Source organism: Athene noctua, chromosome 18 (genome assembly GCF_965140245.1).
Source record: "Athene noctua chromosome 18, bAthNoc1.hap1.1, whole genome shotgun sequence".
Lineage (NCBI taxonomy): Eukaryota > Metazoa > Chordata > Aves > Strigiformes > Strigidae > Athene > Athene noctua.
The window spans coordinates 7,880,375-7,902,454 of NC_134054.1; the positions used below are offsets into that span (position 1 = coordinate 7,880,375).

General features: G+C 44.5%; 1 protein-coding gene across 1 annotated transcript in view; it reads left to right on the forward strand.

Annotated features, from left to right (window-relative positions):
* The window catches only part of CACNA1G (calcium voltage-gated channel subunit alpha1 G), a 149,575-nt gene that overhangs the window by 104,896 nt on the left and 22,599 nt on the right, over window positions 1-22,080 (forward strand). The window contains exons 22-29 of the mRNA XM_074922074.1: window positions 4,281-4,407; window positions 7,674-7,799; window positions 8,412-8,501; window positions 9,085-9,298; window positions 11,754-11,804; window positions 17,664-17,815; window positions 20,241-20,350; window positions 21,396-21,529. Coding sequence (XP_074778175.1) covers window positions 4,281-4,407; window positions 7,674-7,799; window positions 8,412-8,501; window positions 9,085-9,298; window positions 11,754-11,804; window positions 17,664-17,815; window positions 20,241-20,350; window positions 21,396-21,529 — 1,004 coding nt within the window. The remainder of the gene's footprint in view (window positions 1-4,280; window positions 4,408-7,673; window positions 7,800-8,411; window positions 8,502-9,084; window positions 9,299-11,753; window positions 11,805-17,663; window positions 17,816-20,240; window positions 20,351-21,395; window positions 21,530-22,080) is intronic.

Sequence of the window (22,080 nt, forward strand, 5' to 3'; positions counted from 1 at the left end):
AGAACTCCGCTTGTGTTTTTTGCCCAGTCATTAAAATCTGGCCTGTCTGCCAATCGTGGGCTTTTGATTGCATGATTGATTATCAGCCTCCAAATTGAATCCATGAGGATTTGAGCCCAGCTTTATGACCAGAATTCCAAAAATATATTCACACGGGAGTGACATTTAAAGATGTTTCCATGACCCTCTGATGTTTCAGCCAGTAGAGGGATTGCTTATACAATAACATTCCTTCCTAATGCGTTCAACCTGCTGTTGTTGGGATCAAGTGTTGTAGCTTAAGATACAAGAGAAATCAAATTGAAAATGTATTCAAGTTTAATGTGGATGGACTTCAGTGCTGTTTTACTCTCTACAGAGCCTGGGCTTTGACTTCCAAAGCAGACGGATAAATTATTCACTTTTCATACCATCACAGTATGAAATAGTAATTTCATAGACTCTCTTCTATCTTTCATATTATCACCTTTGCTAATTTTTTTTTTTAATCTGTGGAGGAAGGTCTTCATTAATGTTGATCTGCTATTTCATCTAAGTGCCGCTACTTCCGAGAACTCTGATCAGGCTAGCAGGCTTAATGTTAGTAAATGTGATCCAGCTGGGATGAGGCTGGCAGTGGGTTTGGAGTGTCTCACACCAGGGGTTTAACAGCACTGGGAATGCTGAGACCAGCAGAACCAGGAAGAACTTGAGGAATTAACATTTCTTCACACTGAAAGGAAAAAAATGGTCTCATTTTAGTTTCCCCATTTGTCATATGCCTAATGCAGACTGGAATTGTCCTGAATGCAACCTTGGCAGGTCTACAGCTCTGGCACGCCCAGAGGGCTCCAAATCAGCTGCATCCTTCAGCGATAAATTGTAGGAGTCATGGGTCAGATAATATGAGTTTACAAGCCTGATACCAGCAGGACCATGGGCAATATTGATGAGGTGTGGGGATGCTGTCTGTTGACATATTGGAGGTGATACTAATAATTTGGAAATGTTGAGGATTTCATTGGCACTTCTTAAGAGAGTTATCAGACTCTCAGCAGAGTGGCAGGAGTCTTTGCATGGACTCGCCTCAACGTTGGATCAGACCCTGAGTCTGAGGCATCTCCAAGGTCTGAAGGTTTTCATTAGTAAGAACTATTATTTTTCAAAATGTTTTCAAAGTCTTCTCTCTCTGTAGGGCTGGAAACAGCATTGGCGTGGAGCTAAACTAGTGGCAGCTTTTACCCTCATGCATTCTCATTTGAGGAATTCCCTGGTTGATCAAAACACTGAAAGCAGCCAAATGCTGCAGTTTCTCAGCCCTTTTTCTCCTCAACACACATGACTTTGTGAAATCAGATGAGTAACCTCCTATTTTCTCTCTCTGCTGGATACCAAATAGTATCTCACAAGGGAAATCACTTTATTATTTCTAGAATAGGCTTTCTTAATAAGTGTAGGAGAAAATTATCATCTTTAGACTCTGGAGATTAAATTTCTTCCTTGTTCCCCAAAATTTACGTAGTTTAGACCACAGGCCTTTGATTTAGAAGATCTGACTTCAGTTCTATCCTGTGTGACAGTGGACAGAATACTTAAGTCAGGATCCCTAAAGGTTCCATTCCACCTAATTACCATTTAAATCATTGGAAATGAGTTGCCTACATACGTCTGAGAACATGGCTTGAAGTCCCTCCATGCCTCAGTTTCCCATCTGTAGTTTTGGCAGTTGTAGTATTTCATCTAAGGCTGTGTGAGGGTATCACATGAGGGATGGCGAGGTCTTTAGACCATCTGAGGATCCAGAAGAGAGATTCAGCCTCAGACTGTCCAGGACAAGGCTTGCTTTGTGCGCTCAGGTGGAGTGGGAAGAGCCCTTGCCCTGCAGACACTGTCCCTTAGTCTGGATTAACCAGCTCATTGAGCTGGCCACACTAACCTGATGTCTGGCCTCCTCTGACAGCTGGCCTCAGCTCAGCTCTCAGCCTCAATGCAGGTACAACATGGCAGCAGCAGCGGAGCTGCCCCAGAGAAGACCTCAGCCTGGGCTAATTCACGTGGGCAGTTTTGGCAGCCCACATCGACCAGTTTCCACGCTGCCATGGCTGCATGGGGTCCACACTGACTGCTGGGGCATCTCAGCCTTGAGCAGCCTTTTGGTCCCTGAGCCATCTCACCGCTCAGCTCATTCCCTAAAATAACTCAGATCTGAGCGTCGGGAAAGCCGAGGTGTCCGAAATAGGGAGTGACAGCAGCTACATGGAAGAGACACCCAGTGTGAGGAATAGCAGCATCTGCCTTTTGTGTTTCACGGGTAAGGGAGTGGATAAAAATACCACCATCTGTTTCTTCTTTGAAATGATAATTGATGAGTTACCCTTGACATTTTGAGTAAATATTTAACCAGAAAAAAAGGAAATAATTTTTAGCTTTTCAAGATACTGTTTAAAGCCAACAATTTTTGAAAGACCTTGTGCCCATGCATTGATCACTGCGGTTTGCTAAACCTGTTGGCTCGGGGGCAGGAGAGGCTTGGTGCAGGCTTGGCTGTGGTCCCAGCTAAGGCCATGTATGTCGGGCATGTGGATGTGTCCATGGGGATCTCTGCTGGGAGTACCATGGCCGGGAGGGGGAGAGAGGAGAAGAACTTGGATCCTCTCCAGGCAACAAAATGCCAACGGTGCTTCAGGGGGGTGCAATAAGACTTGGGATGAAATGGGAGAGGCAGTGAGAAGACTCTCATGGCAAAAGAGAGAACCAGGCAGAAAGAAGGTGAGGAAGTTTGTGACACTTTTGAGTGCCAAGTGTTCAAAGGAGTCACCAACCAGTACCCAGAAGCACACAGGCGCTTCCCTCTGACTTACACAGCAGACAGTTATTTCTGCCTTGGAAAAGCACAGTTTCTATGGCATCAGTACAAACTGATTTACAGCGCAAGTGGAATGCTTTAATTCCAGTTGGCATCAAGAGGAGGGAGGCATGCAACCTCTTCACATGCCTTTCTCTGTCCCCCAGCTCTCCACTTGCAGGTCTATGAGCCTGAATACCTCGTTCATCTTGCCCAGCATGGTGAGATGGCTTCTCTAAATCACACAAGCCTGTCCTTTCATTGTAGCATTGTCCTTGAGAGTATAGCACAGTTTCTACTTTTTTTTTTTTTCCTATCTGCTTCGGTCATGATGTCCACATTATTCTTCCCCAACCTTCCCATATGATCTAATCCTCTGATATGAAATTCTGAGCGGTACCGGACAGAGAGGAGCTACAGAAATAAGGTTAGATGCCTGTGGGCCTGCTGGTGAAGTTTCACCTGGAGAACACTGCTGGTTCAGCAGCTGGGGTTGTGCAGCGGGTATAAACAGAGACTGCAGTGGCTCTGAGGGGTAGCTCAGGACTCTACATAGCAGCACTATAAAGGCATGTACAGACTTTTTTTTTTTTAAGATGAGGGTGGTGAAACACTGGACCAAGTTGCCTAGAGAGGTGGTAGATGCCCCATTCTGGAAAAATTCAAGGTCAGGCTGGACAGGGCTCTGCACAACCTGATCTAGTTGAAGGTGTCCCTGCTCATTGCAGGGGGTTGGACTGGATGTCCTTTAAAGGTCCTTCTAACCCAAATCATTTGATGATTCTATAATCACTACGGATGTGCAGGCAGCTGTTTAAGTGTGGCTGCTCCATTTCACAGACTGAGAAGGGAAATCAAGAGCCTTACCTAAATCTACGCAGGAATGGACACTGGGAAGCCCTCTGTAGTCCTGAACAGGCTACAGGTGTGTGTTTGTGGATGGTGCAAACCAACAGGTTGGATCCCGGAGAAGGTGTGATCAAGGCTGGAAACCTAGAGAGCTCTTTGGACCGAATGATAGGAAAAGAAAAATGCCAAGGCTTGAATATATTGCAGTGAATGATAACTGGAAGATGCTATTCAGCAAACAGATCAAGAATAAGTAGTGAGTTAGATTAAAACTATCATTCCAAGTTTGAAAGATACGGGACTAGCCTATGTATCTTGCTTTCCTAGTTCTTTCTCTAGTGACTTTTCTGGCCTGGCTCTTTATATGGGTCTCCTCCTCCTCTTCTTTTATGCAAAGCTGTATGTGTAGGCAGAAACTTCTTTCCCTCAAACACTTCCATAATCTCACAGGTCAGTCTTCCAGAACTGCTTTTTCCATCACGATTTCTGAGTTACTTGCCATTCTAAAAAATTCCCTAATGCTGATTTCTTCACATCTATCTTGATAGGAGGCAGAACTGGGCATGAACAGGACTAACACAGCTTTTGTGGTTACTTGCCCCCACAGAGTCATTAGTCGAGCTCAAGGACTGAAGCTGGTGGTGGAGACTCTCATGTCATCTCTGAAGCCCATTGGGAACATTGTGGTCATCTGCTGTGCCTTTTTCATAATCTTTGGGATCCTGGGAGTTCAGGTGAGTCCCTGTCAGCCTCAGCACCTAATCCAAAGTGTAACGAGCCCCAGATGGCCCCGCATACCAATGGGCACACTGTAAGCCTTTCTGAAACTCAAACCAATGGGTTGTTTGGCCTTCTTGGGGAACGCTCCTTGCTCTTAGCGAAGTGGAAGCAATTTCCCATTATTGGTCAGCCATTAAAAACTCATTAACAATTACAACCTAACAACAGTGGCCCAGCATCACGCATTCCTAGCCATAGCTGAAAGAGCAATGGTTAGAGCCAGTTAGTGTGGTTGGTATTGCCTGTTTCTGATTCCATCAAGGTTCTCTGCCCAGCTCTAGAAACGTGTGTTGGTTTTGAATCCATAACTTTGCCATGGTTAACAGCCTGGAGTGACTCACACCTAAGGGCTTATGTGGCTTTTGGTCCCCACCCCAGCAGCACAGCATGGCCTTTCTGCTGCTCTCAAGACACATTTATTCCTGACTTCCAAGTCACTCGAGACGTTGAACTTGCCTGAAGCTTCCTTGTTGCATGTAGCGATACAAAACCCAACATGGTGACCCCTCAAAGGCACAGAGTGGGCTTTCTTCGTCCTTTCCCCACCACAAGGACTTCTGCTCTGCTTGCAGGGGGACATGAATCAAGATAAATCTCCACTTTTTTTCCCTGGCCACAGCATAGAAAGGTCAGGCCTGAGGCATGGCACGTACTAGTAGAAAAACTCTGCTCAGGGAAACCGTTAAATCCCATTCCTGTTCCATCTGGGAGATAACATGGGGACATCTCCCCTCCACCTTTCTTCTAGGTATAAACCAATGGGGGAATAGAAACTCTCAAAGCTGAAATTGTTGGTTTGTAAACTCCAGAGAGACCTTCACCTGGAGATTCATTCAGATTCTGACAGTTTGTATAACTGAAAGCTTGCAGAAATAGAGATTTCAGAGTCTGCTTCCTGCCAGCTCTGCTGGCAATATCCTCAGTCCCAGGAGTGCAGGAACCCGGAGGGGAAAGTGGCAGAGTTTCCAATGCAATTGGTTTCTCATTACCTGGGAAGAAGAGATTGTTTCATATAAATATTCTGACATAACATTTCTTTCTGAAGTTTATCTGATCTGTCACAGCCAGCTTTGGAAAGCAGCTGTGTTTGGTTTTGTTTTGGAAAGGTGTCTTATATAATATTTTATACTAATATACTGTTTAAGTAATAAATACAGCATTGAAAATAAACAGAGAAGAAAATAATGCCATCCATAACCACCTCAGCAGCTAGATTGGCTTAGCATTACTGTACAACATCCATCCATTGTATTAAACAGATTCATAAAACTAAGCATATCCTATAAAACAATATAAAACTCAGACACAGGAAAATTTATGCCAAACAACGAAACTTGCAGTATGCTCCTTGAATTTCCTCCCTGCTTATTGTGATTGCTTTCCCTAGTGACTTGCAGTCTTACTTTAAATTGTCATGACTATTGATGTGCCTAAGTGGTAGATACAAGCAAGACTGATCCTGTATTCAGGATGCAAAATTCTCAGTTAATATTTATGTCTAATTAGGTGCAAGATGAGGGCCATAGGTATTTTCTATAAAAAGATGATATCTCAAAGTTACGGTTGGTTTTCTCACGTAAGTATGAACTGGGAATCAAAGCAGAGGTTTTTAATGCTATTAAAATCCAGATGTCCACATTTCTAAGGGTGTTTTGCTCTTAGCAAGACTGGTTTGGTTGTAGAGCTTGCCCACATGTGAATAGTCATTCATAAAGACCCAAGAAATGGATAGGTAAAACAAGTACAGAAGGACACACTGGGCCTTTCACTTGCGGAAGTGCTAAAATCTGAAGCACTAACAGGGATCAGCAGTTTTGCAAATTGGGCTTTGCATTTTCAAAGCCTGTTAGTGGTTATATTACAGCTCCCATCTGAGTGGCATTACAGTCCAGCTCCTGGAGAAGTTATATTTATAGAACAATATATTAAAAACAGTTGTTTACCTTCCTGCTTTTCTCTGTGAAGGCTGTATCTCCCCAGTCTGCCTTACCCTGGATAGTGTTTCTCCATGGAAAGATCGGGGAATACTCCTCTTGCATCCAGAAGTTTTATGACTGCATTGAGTGGTGATTAATTTTGCATGCCTAGAGAACATCCTTCTGCTGTTGATTTCTGAAGGAAACCCATGGAGTAATGCGTGGGTTTATCTTGTTCGCTATTATTTCTACTGATATTTGTCTAGAACAACAGATCAAAACCTGTCAGCGTCTTTTCTCTGCATACCCAGGTGGCGTTTTAAGGAGCCTGGAGCGTAGGCTGCCATTTCCCCCCAAAACAGTAATGTCAATAGCTTCTGTCAGCAAATAAAAGCAGATTTGTTGGATGTCTCCTGGTCTTTGATACCATCCATGCTGCTAGCATCGATCACCCTGTCTGAAGCAGTAATCATCCTCTGCCACTCTGTTCTGTCAGGGGAAGCACCAGGTCTAGAATTAAGCATGTGGAAGCTCATGTTCCTCGTGCAGGTGTAAAACAGGAGCTGAGTCCCCAGGATTTGTATCACTCCTGGCTTACACCAAAGGTCAGGTACCCAGCACCAGATGGGCTTGGCTCCTTAAGCTCTGCACGAGGAATATTTCCAAAGACCCCTGCACGGACTGCAGAGCCTGATGATGGCTGGAGAACAGCATTCAGGATCAGAGACCGAAGCTGGCCTGACAGCACTCTTGATTCAGCAGAGCCCAATGTCACTCGCAGCAGCTTGGCTCCTCTCTGACATGTCCCCTTGTGACCTGTAAGAGCAGAGCTTAGTCCATCACTGCACCTCATCAGTGCAACCTCTTCTCTGCTTACAGAGGGACCCCGTTACACTTAATTTGTCGGTGACTCTTGAAACCAGCATCGTTAAGTGGGCTGAGAGTCACTGAAGTCATTCCACATGTGGTAAGAAGCCATTAGCTGGTCTGGGCTATTAGTTGGGGCTACACTTGAGCTGGCGACCCAGAAGCAAAGGCCTTTAGGCCAGTCTCAGATCACTGAACCAGACAACCTAATGCACGAGGTGGGTGTCCTAAACGATGTGAAATCATGCATTTGCTCATTAGGTGCATATTACACAGGCTGCTCGCACTTAATAACCTGCACGAATGAGGCCATTTCCCTTAACTTCTCTGGTCGGCGTGGGCTGTGCAGAGTACCCCAGGAGAAATGCCCATCATCTGCAGAAGAAATCCTGCGGACTGAACCCTTACAGTTCCTCTCTTCTTTGCGTGTTTTGCAGCTTTTCAAAGGCAAGTTTTTTGTCTGCCAGGGGGAGGACACCAGAAACATCACAAATAAATCGGATTGTACAGAAGCAAGCTACAAATGGGTCCGGCACAAGTATAATTTTGATAATCTCGGCCAGGTATTAATAGAATGGTAATCTGCTTCTTTGCTCCTTTACCTCCTTGACTTAAAACCTGTGCATTATTATCCCATGGGATTTTCTTACAGGGCACTACCAGTCGCAGTAAATATTCAGTTCACATACACAGCATCCTGTCTCTGTAAATCCCAAAGGTAGTGTTTCCAAGCAGGCATACACTTCTTTTTGGAACAGAACAAGCACATGTGGCTTCGTGGAGTACTTAATTGCTTCACTGCTACATAACAAACCAAATATATCTTGCAGAAGGGCTTGTCTAATAGAGCTGGACACTTTCAACCACCTCTGCAACACAGCCTTATTTTAGCAGCATGGTAAGAACTAATTAGTTGGGAGCAGCAGAGACCTGGAGGGTGGAAATGAAGCTGCTTTTGTCTTCGGCTTTGTGGTTTCTGAATTAGCGGTCATTGCTGAACCAGGCGCTGGCATTGATAGGTTTTTGCTGCCAAGAGAAACCTTGGACATCAAAGTGTCCCATTATCAGACAGGTAATGATAATCTTCAGACAGGAAAGGGCAAAAAGCAGTAAAATGTTACAAGTAAAAGAGCTTTAGTGCAACTATGTCTAACTTTTTTTCTATGTATTTCTAGGCCCTGATGTCTCTCTTTGTTCTGGCCTCCAAGGACGGGTGGGTGGATATCATGTACGATGGCTTAGATGCTGTGGGAGTTGACCAGCAGGTATGTGCTCTAGCAGAGCTGTAAGAAATGAGTTGTCAAAGGTCACACATTTTGTCTCTTGTTTTGCAAAGTACTGTTGGCTTCCACAGTCAAATGGGGTTATGGGGTTAGGATCGAGGGAGGCATTTAACCCAAGTCCTGGGGTGTGACAAGGAGTTCAGTGAAAAGTCTGGATTTGGACCTAGCCTTTTTCCTACAGATTTTGCATGCAACTGATGTAACTAGCATTAGGAGAACTGCATCGAAGAATGGTTTGACTTTTTAAGAAATTTGGTCATTTCAGAAGAAAAGAATTGCTTTGTGTAGGATAGTGATTTTCAGTGAGGGACTTACAATAGCTGCAAAGGATGCTACTGTCCTGCTGTTAGCAGAACAGAGGTGGTTCTTCTGTCCTCCATGTGCTTTGTGTTTTGGGAGCATTCAGCTAAAATGTCTCAGAGGGCTCTAATTTTCAGGAAGAGCAGAGCACGCTGAGCTGCCTCAAAGGGGCACCTACGGGTTTGTGGATGGGACAGCTGTATCAAATTTGCTCCTGTTCTTTTTTTTGAGGTTCAGTTGACATTTGCTTTCCTCCACTTCGCAGCCTGTCATGAATTACAACCCATGGATGCTCCTCTACTTCATCTCCTTCCTGCTGATTGTGGCCTTCTTTGTCCTCAACATGTTCGTGGGGGTGGTGGTGGAGAATTTCCACAAGTGTCGGCAGCACCAGGAGGAGGAAGAAGCCAAAAGGCGGGAGGAAAAGAGGCTTCGCCGGTTGGAGAAAAAGAGAAGGAGTAAGGAGAAACAGATGGCTGGTCGGTAGTCTTTCCTCATCTTTCTGAGTCCTGCTTGACCTTCCACATGATCCCCTCCTCCCTCCCCTCCCTGCCTCGCTTCTGGTGATCATTCTTCTCCCAAAAGCATGTCCAGCTATAAAATTTGCATGAAGAAAATAGTGTCATTTTAGACTGAGCAAGGAGCCATAGAAGCCTTTTTAATGGCTGCATGATTTGCAATGACCTTTCCATAGGAGGTTATTTAAATTAAAATATAATAATAATCAGACCTGGAGCTTCTTGGATAGCAGAGCTCAGTGTTACACAAATAGTGACAACTGCAAAGATCAGCAGTGCCGGATGGCACCATAAATCTTTTGAGTCATGAGCACTGTTGCTGATAACTGGATTCACTATTTGGTTTATTACAGCCTTGTAATGCCACAGTGATGTTACCTGTCCCATTTATCAAGCAGGTTTATTTATTGGCACAGTAACACCACTGCTATTCAAGAGTGTAATAAAATAATGGAGCCATCTCATTCTAGTAATGCTTAAAAACTCCTTAGAGAAACATATCAATGTGTTTGCTTGAGAAATACAGATTAGAAAAAAAAAAAAAAAGCAGTTGAGGAGAGTAACTAACGAGATAAAATAGCACTGATGCAAACTGAACCAAACTCCAAACTGGATGTGCAAGCTTGCAGCCCTGCCTAGAGAAGGCTTTACAGGTGAAAGGAGGCTAGACCTCCACTCTGTCAAAAGTCTCCAACCTGACATTTGTCTTGTAGTCTTTTTTTTCATTTAATTTGGCTGAATAAGTAAGAAATAAGTCAGCCATAGGCTACAGGTCAGAGGTACTCTTCTTCTCGCATGCCCTCTCTTCTGACTGAACTTTCTCCATTGCCCTTTGTGTCCATGGTCTCACGCTTTTGCTCCCTGGTCCGTCCGCCTGCTGTGTTCCCTTTCACAACTCTTCTCTATCTTTGACAGACTTCAGTACTGTTTAAGAGGCTGTCTGATCAGGCGCTTGTTCCGAAAGCTGGTAATATTAAGTCTGTTTTATTTTTTTTTAATAGTCTTAAGAGGTGTTTAAAAGCTGTGACAGATCACGTGCCACAGCGGTGTCTCAGCCTCTCTCAGTTCAGCACTTACCCAGCACTTTTCCTTGGTCACATCTTTAAGTCCCATGAGCTTCACAGGTTTTGTAACCAGTAGGATGTATCACACCAGCCTCTGGACATCAAACTTTGGTTTATGCCAAGAGCCTGGCTTCCTCGATGGTCAGTGGAAAGATGGAGGCTTCCCTCAAGAGCGGTGGAGGACACGTTAGACTGTTCTCAGTTAAGTGGGATACAGATGGAAAGAAATTTTTTTGGTTGTTTTTCACATCAAGGAAATGCTTAGAAAGCTCTTTCAGTCAGTCCAAGTTCCCAAGCATAGTTTCAGGCTGATGAGTTAGAAAATGTTTTTAAAGGCTGGATAGAAAGATCCCTATTTAAAGTTGCAGTTTTGGAAAGCAGACATTTCTGTAGAAGAAAAATAGATGTTTAGTTATTAATGTCCTTATTTATAATGCTAGAGGAACTAGATGAAGAGGAGACATAAGTCTGGGCAATTTCCCAGCGGGAAGGAATCACAAACCATCCTTGGAGATGTAGTTATTCATTCAGTCCTATGAAATGCCTAATTAAAGAGGCAATAAACAGCTATTTTACTGAGGATCAAATATTGCTGAGTATTCAATCGCCATAAAAACCTTTCAAGAGCAAAGTATGAAGCCCTCCAAATCGCTTCAGAACAGTTTTCCCAGTTCGCGTTCAGTGAAATGTTGGTTTTAATTGACCGTGTCCAGTTTTGCCCTCAGAGGCAACAGATGTAATTGCTTAGCTTCATTCTGCATGGTGGGAGCTTGCAGATGATACCGAGACCAGGGCTTTGATTATGCCAGCAACTGCAGGGAGGTTCCTTTCAGCTGGGCTTCCTCCACGTGCCCAGATGCTCAAACCAGCCTATGGGTGTCAGACATGGACAGACGTAGACTTTTAACTGGTTGCACGGTCAATTTTGATGGTATTTTGATGGAGTTTTGATAAACTCTTCAAACACGTTTATCCAATCAGAGATGTGAAAAGCACGTGAGATCCTAGCTTGGTGAGATGTAGGGCAGATGTAAGGTGCGCTGGCCCAGCAGGGTATGTACAAAGTCCATCCTTCAGAAGTGTCTTCTCCTTCATCATCGTCAAGCAAGGGGGTTCTCAGGGATCTCCTGGGCTTCCACCTGTGTACAGAGGAGAAGCACAAGATCCCTTCCTTTTTCAAAATGAGCCTGCGCACCTGAGCCCACCCTCCATGAGGTACAAGGAGAGGATCCCTCCAGGAAACATTCCCAGTAGAGGCAACGGAGAGCCCGAGAGCCATAGGGACCTCGGAAGGGGAAGGGAAGTCTTGCTGTGTGTCCTGCCGGGTGATTAATGCCATTTCGTTCTTTTAGATCTAATGCTGGATGATGTATTAATGGAGAGCTCAGCCAGTGCAGTGCAAGGTACTGGGAAGTCGGCACGTCTCGTCCCACTTGAATGGCAGTGCTGTGTCACTAACGGTTGGCCACCGCGGCTGTGAGGCATCCCACTAAACCGTGTGTGTGGTGCAAAGCTCGTTTGCTTACTTCATGGCACACGCATATCATTCTGAACTGCAGGTCTTCAGACCTGGCTCAGGACTGACACTTGCAAACCCTTAATTTACCCTTGATCATGTTACGTTCTTCAGTATTATTTTTTTCCTGGTTTTCATTAAGACACTGTCAGACTTTTCATGGCTTTTTTTTTTTCTCTCTCTCTTTTTTTTTTTTTTTTTTTTTTCCTGAGAGAATAATGACTGGACTGTGAAATGGGTCCTTTATTGTTTACTCTAGCTTTCCAACCACCAACTTAGGAGTCTGAATAATTTGCAGGAGTGTCTCTGGAAGGCAGGCAGTCTCACTTAGGGAGGTTATTTCGTTATTTCTCCAGCCCTTGCTCATTGTTTCACAGATGCTGGGCTTCAGGGAGGCACAGTATTTTTTCAGCAGGGTAAAATTCAGTGTAGTGCAGAGCCTCCGTGTTTTAACAGAGAAATCAACCCCACACCAACCCTTGGTGTGGGCATGGAATTTAGCCGTTGTGCTGCCCAGCTTGTAAACTCTTTGTACAGATCGAGAGTAACTCAATCCATGAAGCGTCTTGTGAGTTAAAAGAAATAAAGGTGCCACCTCAAAGCCTTTCCAGGTCCTGGTGGGGATGGACCAGCTGGGGAACACTGCTGGGGGTTTTGACCTGGCCACCCTGACCAGGGCACGCTCATGCCTCCCTTTCCCATCCCCCCTCACCAGGACAGTGCTCAGGGCTGCATATCTGTCCCTTGCTCTTTTTATTTTTAGGAGAAGCTTTGATCTGACAAGCATTTTGTTTAATTCATAGCTTAAGGATATTAGCCTGAATAATTAAAGAGGCACCAACATAGAAACAAATATAGCTGTAATTTTCAACAAAAATAATATGCTAGGAAAATTGTGCCATTAAAACTCTCACCTGTGAACAAGCTCCCGCTGCTTGAGATGGGAGCAGGGCTCCATCCATCTCTCATATAATGCAAGGAGTTTTGATTCAATAAAAATTGCAAGGTGGGGGCTATTGGCTTTCACTGCAGAGGATAACTTGGGGAGATCAAGGTTTCTACTTCATATTTCTAAGGCCTTGTTGGAAGCTATCACCACATGTTTTAATAAATCCTGAATCTCCTTCCCATTGCCATTCCCGGTATTTTTGTTTATTTGCCTTCACTATTGCTTTTCTTGGTAGGCCTCCTGTCCTCTCCTGCAAAATGGGGGCAGCACAAGGTGGGGTGTTGTCATTGGTTTTGGGGGTCTATTTATTTTTTCTTCTTTTTATTTGGTTGTGATTCCGCTCCTGGTCCTACAGAGCTACATCAAGGCTGGTTTATTTTACTTCATTTTTAAGCACTGAACTCATTTCAAACCCCTCCGTTATCCCATGCAGGCTCAGAAAAACTCTTAGTTTGCCTTCAAAAAGTGTGCGATTGTCAGGTCTGTGCTTTGTGTTTCCTTTTGTTGTCTTTTCTTTGGATCCAGTGGTAGTGAATCTACCACGCTGCTCTTCAGGCATCGGCATAAGAGAATAGAAAGATTTTCTTTCTGAACCTGACTGTGGGGAATATGGGGGAATCAGTCCCGGGTGCTGTAGATGAACCTCCTGTGGTTCAGTGAAAAATCTGGAGTTGTGACCCCAAAACTTCCACACATCTCTGCACTTACAGAGAGTTTCTTTCCTCTTTCTGTGAAGATAAGATGAAGTATTGTGTGTGTGTGTGCGCTGCTGCCTGGTGCTTAGTGAGATATTGTAATTTTATTTTTTCCTTTTTTTTTTCCTGAGTCTACATTCTATCACAACTGGAATCTTCTCAGTGGAAATAATTTATCATTTTCCATTTTTCCTTTTTTTTTTTTTTTTTAATAAATCCATTCAGTACAATAAAAGCCAAGCAAAACGCTGTGTTTAAATAAAAAAAGTTCCTTCAGAGCAAACTTCTTTTTAACCTAATAATATTCTTGATACAGTTTGTAAATCCAGCTGCGTCATGGGCTCATTGCTCACTGGTTTGCTGCTGTCCTCCAGATATACTCAGACCTGCAAAGTAGTTATTTCCCTTATTATACGAGAAGGAAGAAGCTGGAGGAGACAGTAATGGAATTGTCCCACTCTCGTGAATTCCAATTTCCCATGCCCACGCACCTCTGGCTCGAAAGCCACCTTGGGGAAAGTGGCAATTTTTCTCTTGACAGGTCTATATTCAGAGGCAGCCGCTATTTGGAGATATTTCAGACCCACATGCACAGCCCAATTTGCCCCAAGAAAATGCAGTTAATGGGAAGAGAGTGGCCCCAGCCCCGTCTCCCACAGCACCAGACAAGCCCTGGCACCCTCTGGGAGCTGTCAGTGGCACTGCCTGGCACAAAATGGGGGTGCCTCCAGTGCTTCTTTCCTGGTCACTGGTGCTGTGTCACAGGTCATGTCCTAGAACTGTCAGATGAGCAGCAGTGTGGGGCTTAATGTCCCAAACCTGGGCTGTGATCACCATGGCCAAAGGGAGAAGTTAGTACCGCATTAGGAATGGCAAATGTTTATTCTGCAGCAGCAGTGGTCACTGCCTTTCCAAGTAGGCAGGAGAGGATGGTGATGAGTTTGGGTACCCCAGGACATAGGCTGGGGCTGCCACACTATGCCTCCCAGTGCTTGTCAAGGGAACCGGTTAAAATCCCACAGGATGATGCCAAGAGGAATACAGGGAAACAACTTGAGTTGAGAGCCTGTAACAGTGATGACCTACAGCCCAGTGCCCACCCTGCCAGGCACCCGCTCCCCTTGCCGGTCCAGTCCCCTTAGACCCCCATCGTCCAGGATGAACAGGCAGGTGGGACTCTCCCAGATCAGCTCTCAACCAGCTGCAAAATCTCCTTACTACCTGGGTTAGGAGGAGACTGCTCAGGCTCCAGTGTCTGAGCTGATTTTCTCCAGTGTAATGATATCTAAATTTGAGTCACTTCTCCCTCTCCGCCACTCCTGGCCTCCAGCCATGGTGAAGCAGCTTGATTTACACCCTGTTTACCAGCCTGATGTCTCGTAGTGGGCTTTTGCTGTATTTCCCCATCTTCTCACATTCTCATTCTGCCAATTCTTCTTTTGTTCGTTTGCTCTCCTCCTCTTTTCTTTAACGCCATGTGTGCCGGGAAGCCAAGTTAACTTTTCCAGTAATAACCAAGACTAACCCAGAGCTCTTGTTGTTCTTGACACAGTGTATTGTAACAGTACAGTAATGTGGTGTTGTGTTAGTTGTGAAGTTCACCACCTGGAGTTTAACAGATGTCTGTATTTCCCAAGATGTTGGTATTGTTTAGATCTTTACTGCAACGATTAGAAATGATACTGTGTGATAGGGGGCACGGGCTTTGCGCCTGGGTAATTATACATGAGCAACACCCAACTTCTCTGCAGAGCTGCGCAGGTCGGGTTAAATGAGTGGCATTTATACAATAGCAAGAAATTGGTTTATCTGCTCAGAAAGTTCCCTGCCCGCCTAGACACAGTCGGTATTTATCTATAGTCCGCGGACAGCATGCGAGCTTGCGTGTGGTTCACCTGGCGGTAATATCCGTATTGCACTAACATGCATGGGCGGCACGCGGAGACCGGTGAGGCGGGTGGTGGCGTGATTCATAAACAGGGTTAACAAATCCTTTCTTAAGAAAATTAACAGGGAAGGATGAAACATTTACTAATGGTAATTTTCTAAGGCTGCAAAGGCATCTGCATCCAGAGACATTTGGCTGTGGAAGCCTGGGGGCATGTGCTGGGAAAGGTGGAAAGGAGCTTTGGGGTTTGGGAGAGGGGGGTGTGAGGGGGGCAGACGCCTTTGCAGATACATGAACAATTAGCAACCCTGTTTATAAGGTCATGCGCTGGCTAATCCAGGTGCAGGAGACCTGCACAGGAGACATTTACAACCTCTTTCTAAATCCTCTCTCTGTTCTAATGGCGTCGGTGCTATTCTGTAGGATTTGGAATTACCTGTCAATCAAAGCTAAGAAAAAATTTGAATTCCAGAGTAATTATTCATAAGTAAATCCATTGCAAGAAAAGGCAGAAACATTGACGTTTTTCTTTTTGAATGTGAATTATACATAAATGTAGAAGAAGTAAGTGATCCAATTACGATGGTGTTTCTTTCTGAGATGATAAGTTGGTTCATAAAAATAGGTCCTATTCCTAACCTAATTGTATTCAAACATTTTAGTTAATTTGCTACTCATAATTTAGCATAATGTGATAGAGAGATCTTGACTTTATGGAGATTTATGCAGATTCTGAAATATCTGACAAAGTCTTATGAGTGAGTCAGCAGCTACCAGTCTGCTTTTTTGTAAGCACTCAATAGATTCAGCATGAAAATTCATTTTATAGACCTTTTCATCGATATCGTACTTCAGCACTCGGATACAGAACACCTAAAGCACACTGCAAATCAGAAAGTGAATATTAATACTGGCTTTCATTTGATGACACTGAAGCAGAATTTTGGGTGTTCCAAACCCCTACAGAATAAAACTGCTGAGTGGTTTATTTCTCTGGTCCCCGGGCTGTAAGTGAAAGGTCTGTCTCTATGGAAAAAACAAAACTTCTCTGTTTTTTCAGGATCCTGTTATGAAGTAGAGATCACATGAAACCATTAAATCTGTGGGTTTGATTGCAATGTCATTGGCTATTGACAAAGTGAATTCTATTTCTAGGCAAAATTTAATCTTCTAAAATTAGTTTTCCCTGAGGGCAACCCAAACCTGTGCTTCGTGGCTTCATTCTGCCCAACTTTTTGCTCGGAATAATATATCAAACTGTACATTTGCTCAGCAGCACTAAATATCAAGCTATGTAATTCTTACAGCTCAATAATTTTCATAACCAGTTGATCATCTAATTATGAGACTAATATTATACTCTGACATATTCAAGACAGTCCTTTCCACTTCAATCTGCATTATAATACCTCCTTGAAAATTGTACTGAATTATATACTCAGCCTTGGCATTTCCTCATTAGAGATTAGGTGAGTAAATGAGTTTATCTGTAGGAACATTTGGGGTCTAAAGAGCATGTGTCATCCCTGAGGCAGCTGAACACGGGAATGAGCTAAACAGTGAAATCTGTACTTTGATAATCTTGTCTAAATGGAGGATCATTATTTTCTAATTGCTAAGGCTCACTGATCAGTTTTCCTTGGTATTTTTATGGACCATTTTTCAGAGCTCTGACAGCCAAAGTGTTGAATTTTGTTCTCTCTACAGTTTATTGCAAAGAACATAATATGTCTGAAATACTTCTCTTTCAAAGACCACCTCTCATTCAATGGCCTGTATTTTTAAGCGATTGTTAGTAAAATCTGTCCCCAACATCTGACCGTTAATTGGGTTTTCAGATACTTTGGGTATTTTTAAAATCAGCAGAAACAAAAATTGTTGTTTTAATTTAAGTTTAATTTAAATTTCCCTACAGGGGAAACATTCGTTAGCAGCCCAATAGTCCCAGCTCACCTCATCCCTGATGCCATAAGGCTGAGTATAGCGCATGTTCCACTGAAGATGTTTAATGGATGTAAGATGACGGGAGCCCTGCTGCGTATTAAAAATGGTAACATGCCAGCAAGAAAAAAAGGAAATAAAAAAGACAGCATGTTGCTGTAATTGGTCTAGAATTTATCAACTTTGGAGTTAGAAAGTGAGGGTGCATTGACTTCAGAAAGACGCAGAGAAATGACTTGACGTGCCTCTCCGCTCTCCTCCTCCTCGCTGCAGAAGCACAGTGTAAGCCTTACTATTCGGATTACTCCCGATTCCGCCTCCTGATCCACCAGATGTGCACCAGCCACTACCTGGATTTGTTCATCACAGGAGTGATCGGCCTCAACGTGATCACCATGGCCATGGAGCACTACCAGCAGCCAAAGGTACTGGGACAGAGACGGGGAAAAGCAGGGTGGGGGACAGGCTCAGTGGGATGTGCTGATGGGCAGAGCTAAGGACAGTTTTGCTGTTAGACCTCGGGGCCCAACCTGTCCCTTTGCCCCGTGGAGTGTACTCGTCCTACAGCTGGCTTCCAGCTCAAACCACGGCTTTCAGTACCTGGATCCCGTGGCACCTCTCCCTTCTAGTTAAGTGCAAATGGACTGCTTTGAAACTGAGGAGGGGAGAAGGTTGGTTTGGTTTGCTAGACAAGATTGTCACTAAATCTTCCATTTGACTTAGGTTTTTCACCAAAAAAAGGGAGTAAAAGGAAAAAGGATAAGAAGAATTTGTGAAATGTTTCTTTTTGCAAAGTTTCTTCTAAATCCCCAATGTCCCATAGGGCCCAATTTTCACAGGCACTGGATTTCATGCTGATTTTTCAAATACATTTTAATATATTAGGGCGCTAAGTTCCTGGGTCTTTCTCATACTCTGAAAATAAAAACAGCCTGTCCTGGGATGTCAAGTCTCTTGTGCGTAAGAATGAAATGTAAATAGCTGCCTTTGCCATATAACTTGTACTTATTTTTATTAGCCACTTTCAGAATGAATAAATATAACACACAATAGGAGGAAATATTCTTTAAGACTAGACAGGACTTGAATACTTAATGTAAAAAAACCCAAGCAACTAAGACATGCAAGCAAGGGGAAAAATATCCTCCTTCAGCCTATCATAAAGAAGCCAAAAAGTTAAAGGGCGCAAGCCCAATTAATTTTTTCTGTTCAAGTCACCTTTAAATACCCTGGAAGGCTCATTGCATGATTCAGTCATTTGGTGATGAAAAAGGTTGTTGGCTAAGGAGCCTGTACTGGAATCGCTCTAGGGCGTGTGTCTTACCGCAGTCGTTTTGCAGCTACATTTTCTCTTGTATTATAAAAATGTTGGGCAGGCTTTTGTTTTTAATTTTCTTTAGGAAAATAACATTTTGTCTCTAAGCCTCTGGTATGCAGTACCTGGGTAATAACTCCAAGCTTGGGCTGTGCTGAGATGACAGCACAGTTAGAGCCATGCACATGCTTGAGAGTCTTGCTGAATTGGAGCCCCGAAATCACTCTGGTCTGGGTGACTGATGGCTGGCATCCTGCAGATGCTTAAAAGGCTAAATGTACCAGAGAGCTTGATATCCAAACTAATGATTGCTTGACATGTTGGTGCTGACAGGGGTTGGTGGTGGGATACCCTGAAAGGCCCTGTGGATGAGATTCCAGCTGGAGATGCTGTGGCTGTCCATAGAGAGGAGGGGCTGCAGTGTCTGTAGAGGTGGCTTGAGCAAAGACCTACTGGGCAAAATCTGCTCCTGCCAAATAAATATGCTCATTTGCCAGCAGAGCCCAGGTCCCCTGCCGTATGACAGGGGGGCTCATTCAGAGCCACGGCCGCCGCTGGTGAGCTTGTACTTCTCAGGCAGGTGAGGTGGTTTTCATTCATGGATGCTTGAAGCTAAACTGTAACATGAAGGCAGAGTGTGTGGCTTAAACGTCTTCTACTGTGATTTCTCCCACATGGAGGGGATCATCAAGTCTTGGCTTTGGTCCGAGAGCACTCCTGCTGCTATCTCTCACATTCCCTAACAGTGCTCTGGACACAGTTATTACCACCCCATTTCCCAGCAGTGAGAAATTTAATGCACAATACTTAAGAAGCCCTGTAGGATGCTGCTACCCCAGTGCTGCTTCACAAGCAGGACTTTAGGGATGAAATCACCTCTGACGTGTCTTAATGCCTGGCTGGGCAAGAGTTGTCCCAGCCAGGAGGCACCTGTAGTTAATGGCCAGGCTGTGCCTTCTGCAGAGGGAAGGGTGGGCAGAGGAAAACCCAAGGTACTCGCTCCTGCTGGCATGCCATCCCTCTCTCCTGCTCCTTGCCAAAAGCTCAAGGTGAGGAGTAAATGACAGGCTGTCACAAAGAAGCCACTTGGCCAGAGCATGCATAGACCCGGCCAGCCCACGGCTCTTGCAGCAGTGCACAAATGAGCAAGTGGGATGAAATTCAGCTTTCTGCTGAAAGCATGAGGGCTTCTGTGCTGCCTGACACCTGCAAATGCAGCAGCTCTTACCACTCACCCAAGCGATCCCAGCTGGGGCTGTCTTACTGCCCTGGGGTTTTGTGCTTTGGGTTTGTGTCAGGCCATCCTGTGAATTATATCAGCTGGGTTGGGGCCAGTCAGAAATGCAGTCTGTGTGCTCCCTGAAATACTGGGACTTTTCCCTGGGCAATTTGTCATCAGAGAGAGGCTGCGGTTGGAACCTTTTATCTGTAGTTTGGGAATGACTAACTGGTGAAAGAAGAGGAGGGCAGGTTTGCAGGCAGCAAAGCCCCTCAGCAGAGCTGCATCTAACTCCGGTCCTGTGTCCACATCCCAGGTTCTTGATGAAGCCCTGAAGATTTGCAATTACATCTTCACCGTTATCTTTGTCCTGGAGTCTGTTTTCAAGCTTATCGCCTTTGGATTTCGTCGCTTCTTCCAAGACAGGTAACAAAAGCTCTGTCTTGACTGCAGGGGCAGCAGCAGGTTTCTGGAGACAGCTGCCCAAATTCAGCGTCCTGGACCCTGATGCTCATCCTGGTGATGTCAGTCTCACATGTGTGAATGCTTTTTGGTGTGACTGATTGAAACCTGGGTAGGCGGAGGCTTGGGATGTGAGGTGGAGAAAGGATTGTGCATGCCAAGGAGTATGATTGCACCACTTTGGCCCTTGGGAGTGGACAAAATAGGAGTGAGTCTCACACTGAGTGGCTGGTTCTCTTCTCACACCAGTTGTATGTCAATATAATCAAGAGAATCTGGTGAAGTGACAGAATTTATGTCAGGAAAGAGAATCTGTTCCTGAGTGGAAATGAAAGAGAAAAGGGACGGCTTTTTATGCAGATGCGGAGCAGCAGATTTAATAGCTTCTTTTTCTAGATATTCACTCTCTTACCTCACAAATACAGATTTTTATGTCCTTGGTGACTCTTTCTCCTCCCATTTTTACCTCCTTCAATGTTAATGCCGAGAGTGCTGGCACTGCGCAGGACTTGACACGAGCCCTTCAGCACCTGGGGGATGGTTCCACCCCTTTCCCCATGTTTCGGGTGTCCATGTTGGGATTACACCTCTCTCCAACCTGGTATGAATCCTTGGGGTCTTTTCTTTGCCCAGCATGATTTTTGTTGCAAGGACTGGACATGGGGTCCAATTCTCATGCTGAGGTCCACAAGTGTCATGTCTAGAAGTGGCCAGGCAGATACTGTAGCATCTCCCCTGAGGTCTGCAGCCTCTGGGTAGAAAACTGCCCAGCTTTTGTTTCTGTTTCCCCTCAGTCAAGAATATCCTTGGAATTGGCTGATTTTCTAATGAGATGCATTAGTTATAATGATTTCATAACATAACTGCTTTTGTATAATACCCTCAGAAAAATGCTGCAGATTCATTTGAGTGCTAGAACCATTGAAATGACTGGAATTCATGTGAAACAAGCTACCTCCCCTTGCCAGCTTCTTAGTAGATGTTAAACTTCATTTTGTGTTGTCTCCAGATGGAACCAATTAGATCTGGCAATCGTGCTGCTGTCTATCATGGGCATCACTTTGGAAGAGATTGAGGTGAACGCTTCGCTACCAATTAACCCCACTATTATCCGAATCATGAGGGTTCTCAGGATTGCTCGAGGTGAGACGAATAAAGCAGAACTGACTTGTGTTTGAGGCGCAGGGTCCCCTCCAGGAAAGAGTTAAGCATTGGGAAATGGTTCTGGGGCACATCCCCGTCACAATGTGCATAGCTCTGGCACCAACAGGCTGTAAACAAATAAAAGAACAATGGGGGAAAATACTTTTGAGAGGCCAGAAAGCTGAGCCAACTGACCATGTGTTTCTATCTTAAGAGGACTTGAAGGCTTAGAAATAAAGGATAAATAGCCGTGGCTGTAATTCCCAGAGATGTACCTGGAAAAAATATGCCAGTCAAAGCAAAGCCATCTCTAAAGAGTATTAGAGAATACAAGCTTGGCAACGTTGGCTTTAAAAGACAAGCATCTAATAAATTTAATTTCCTATGTGACTTAGCATCTCACCACTTGGTGACAAAGCATGCCTTGTCACTCTGCATCCATCTGTCCTCTCAGACTTGTAATGACACATACCCAAGTTGGGAAGTCAGCTTCTCCAGGGCCTGATTTTTCAGAACAGGGAGGTCTCGGGGCCAAATGATGAAGACGTAAA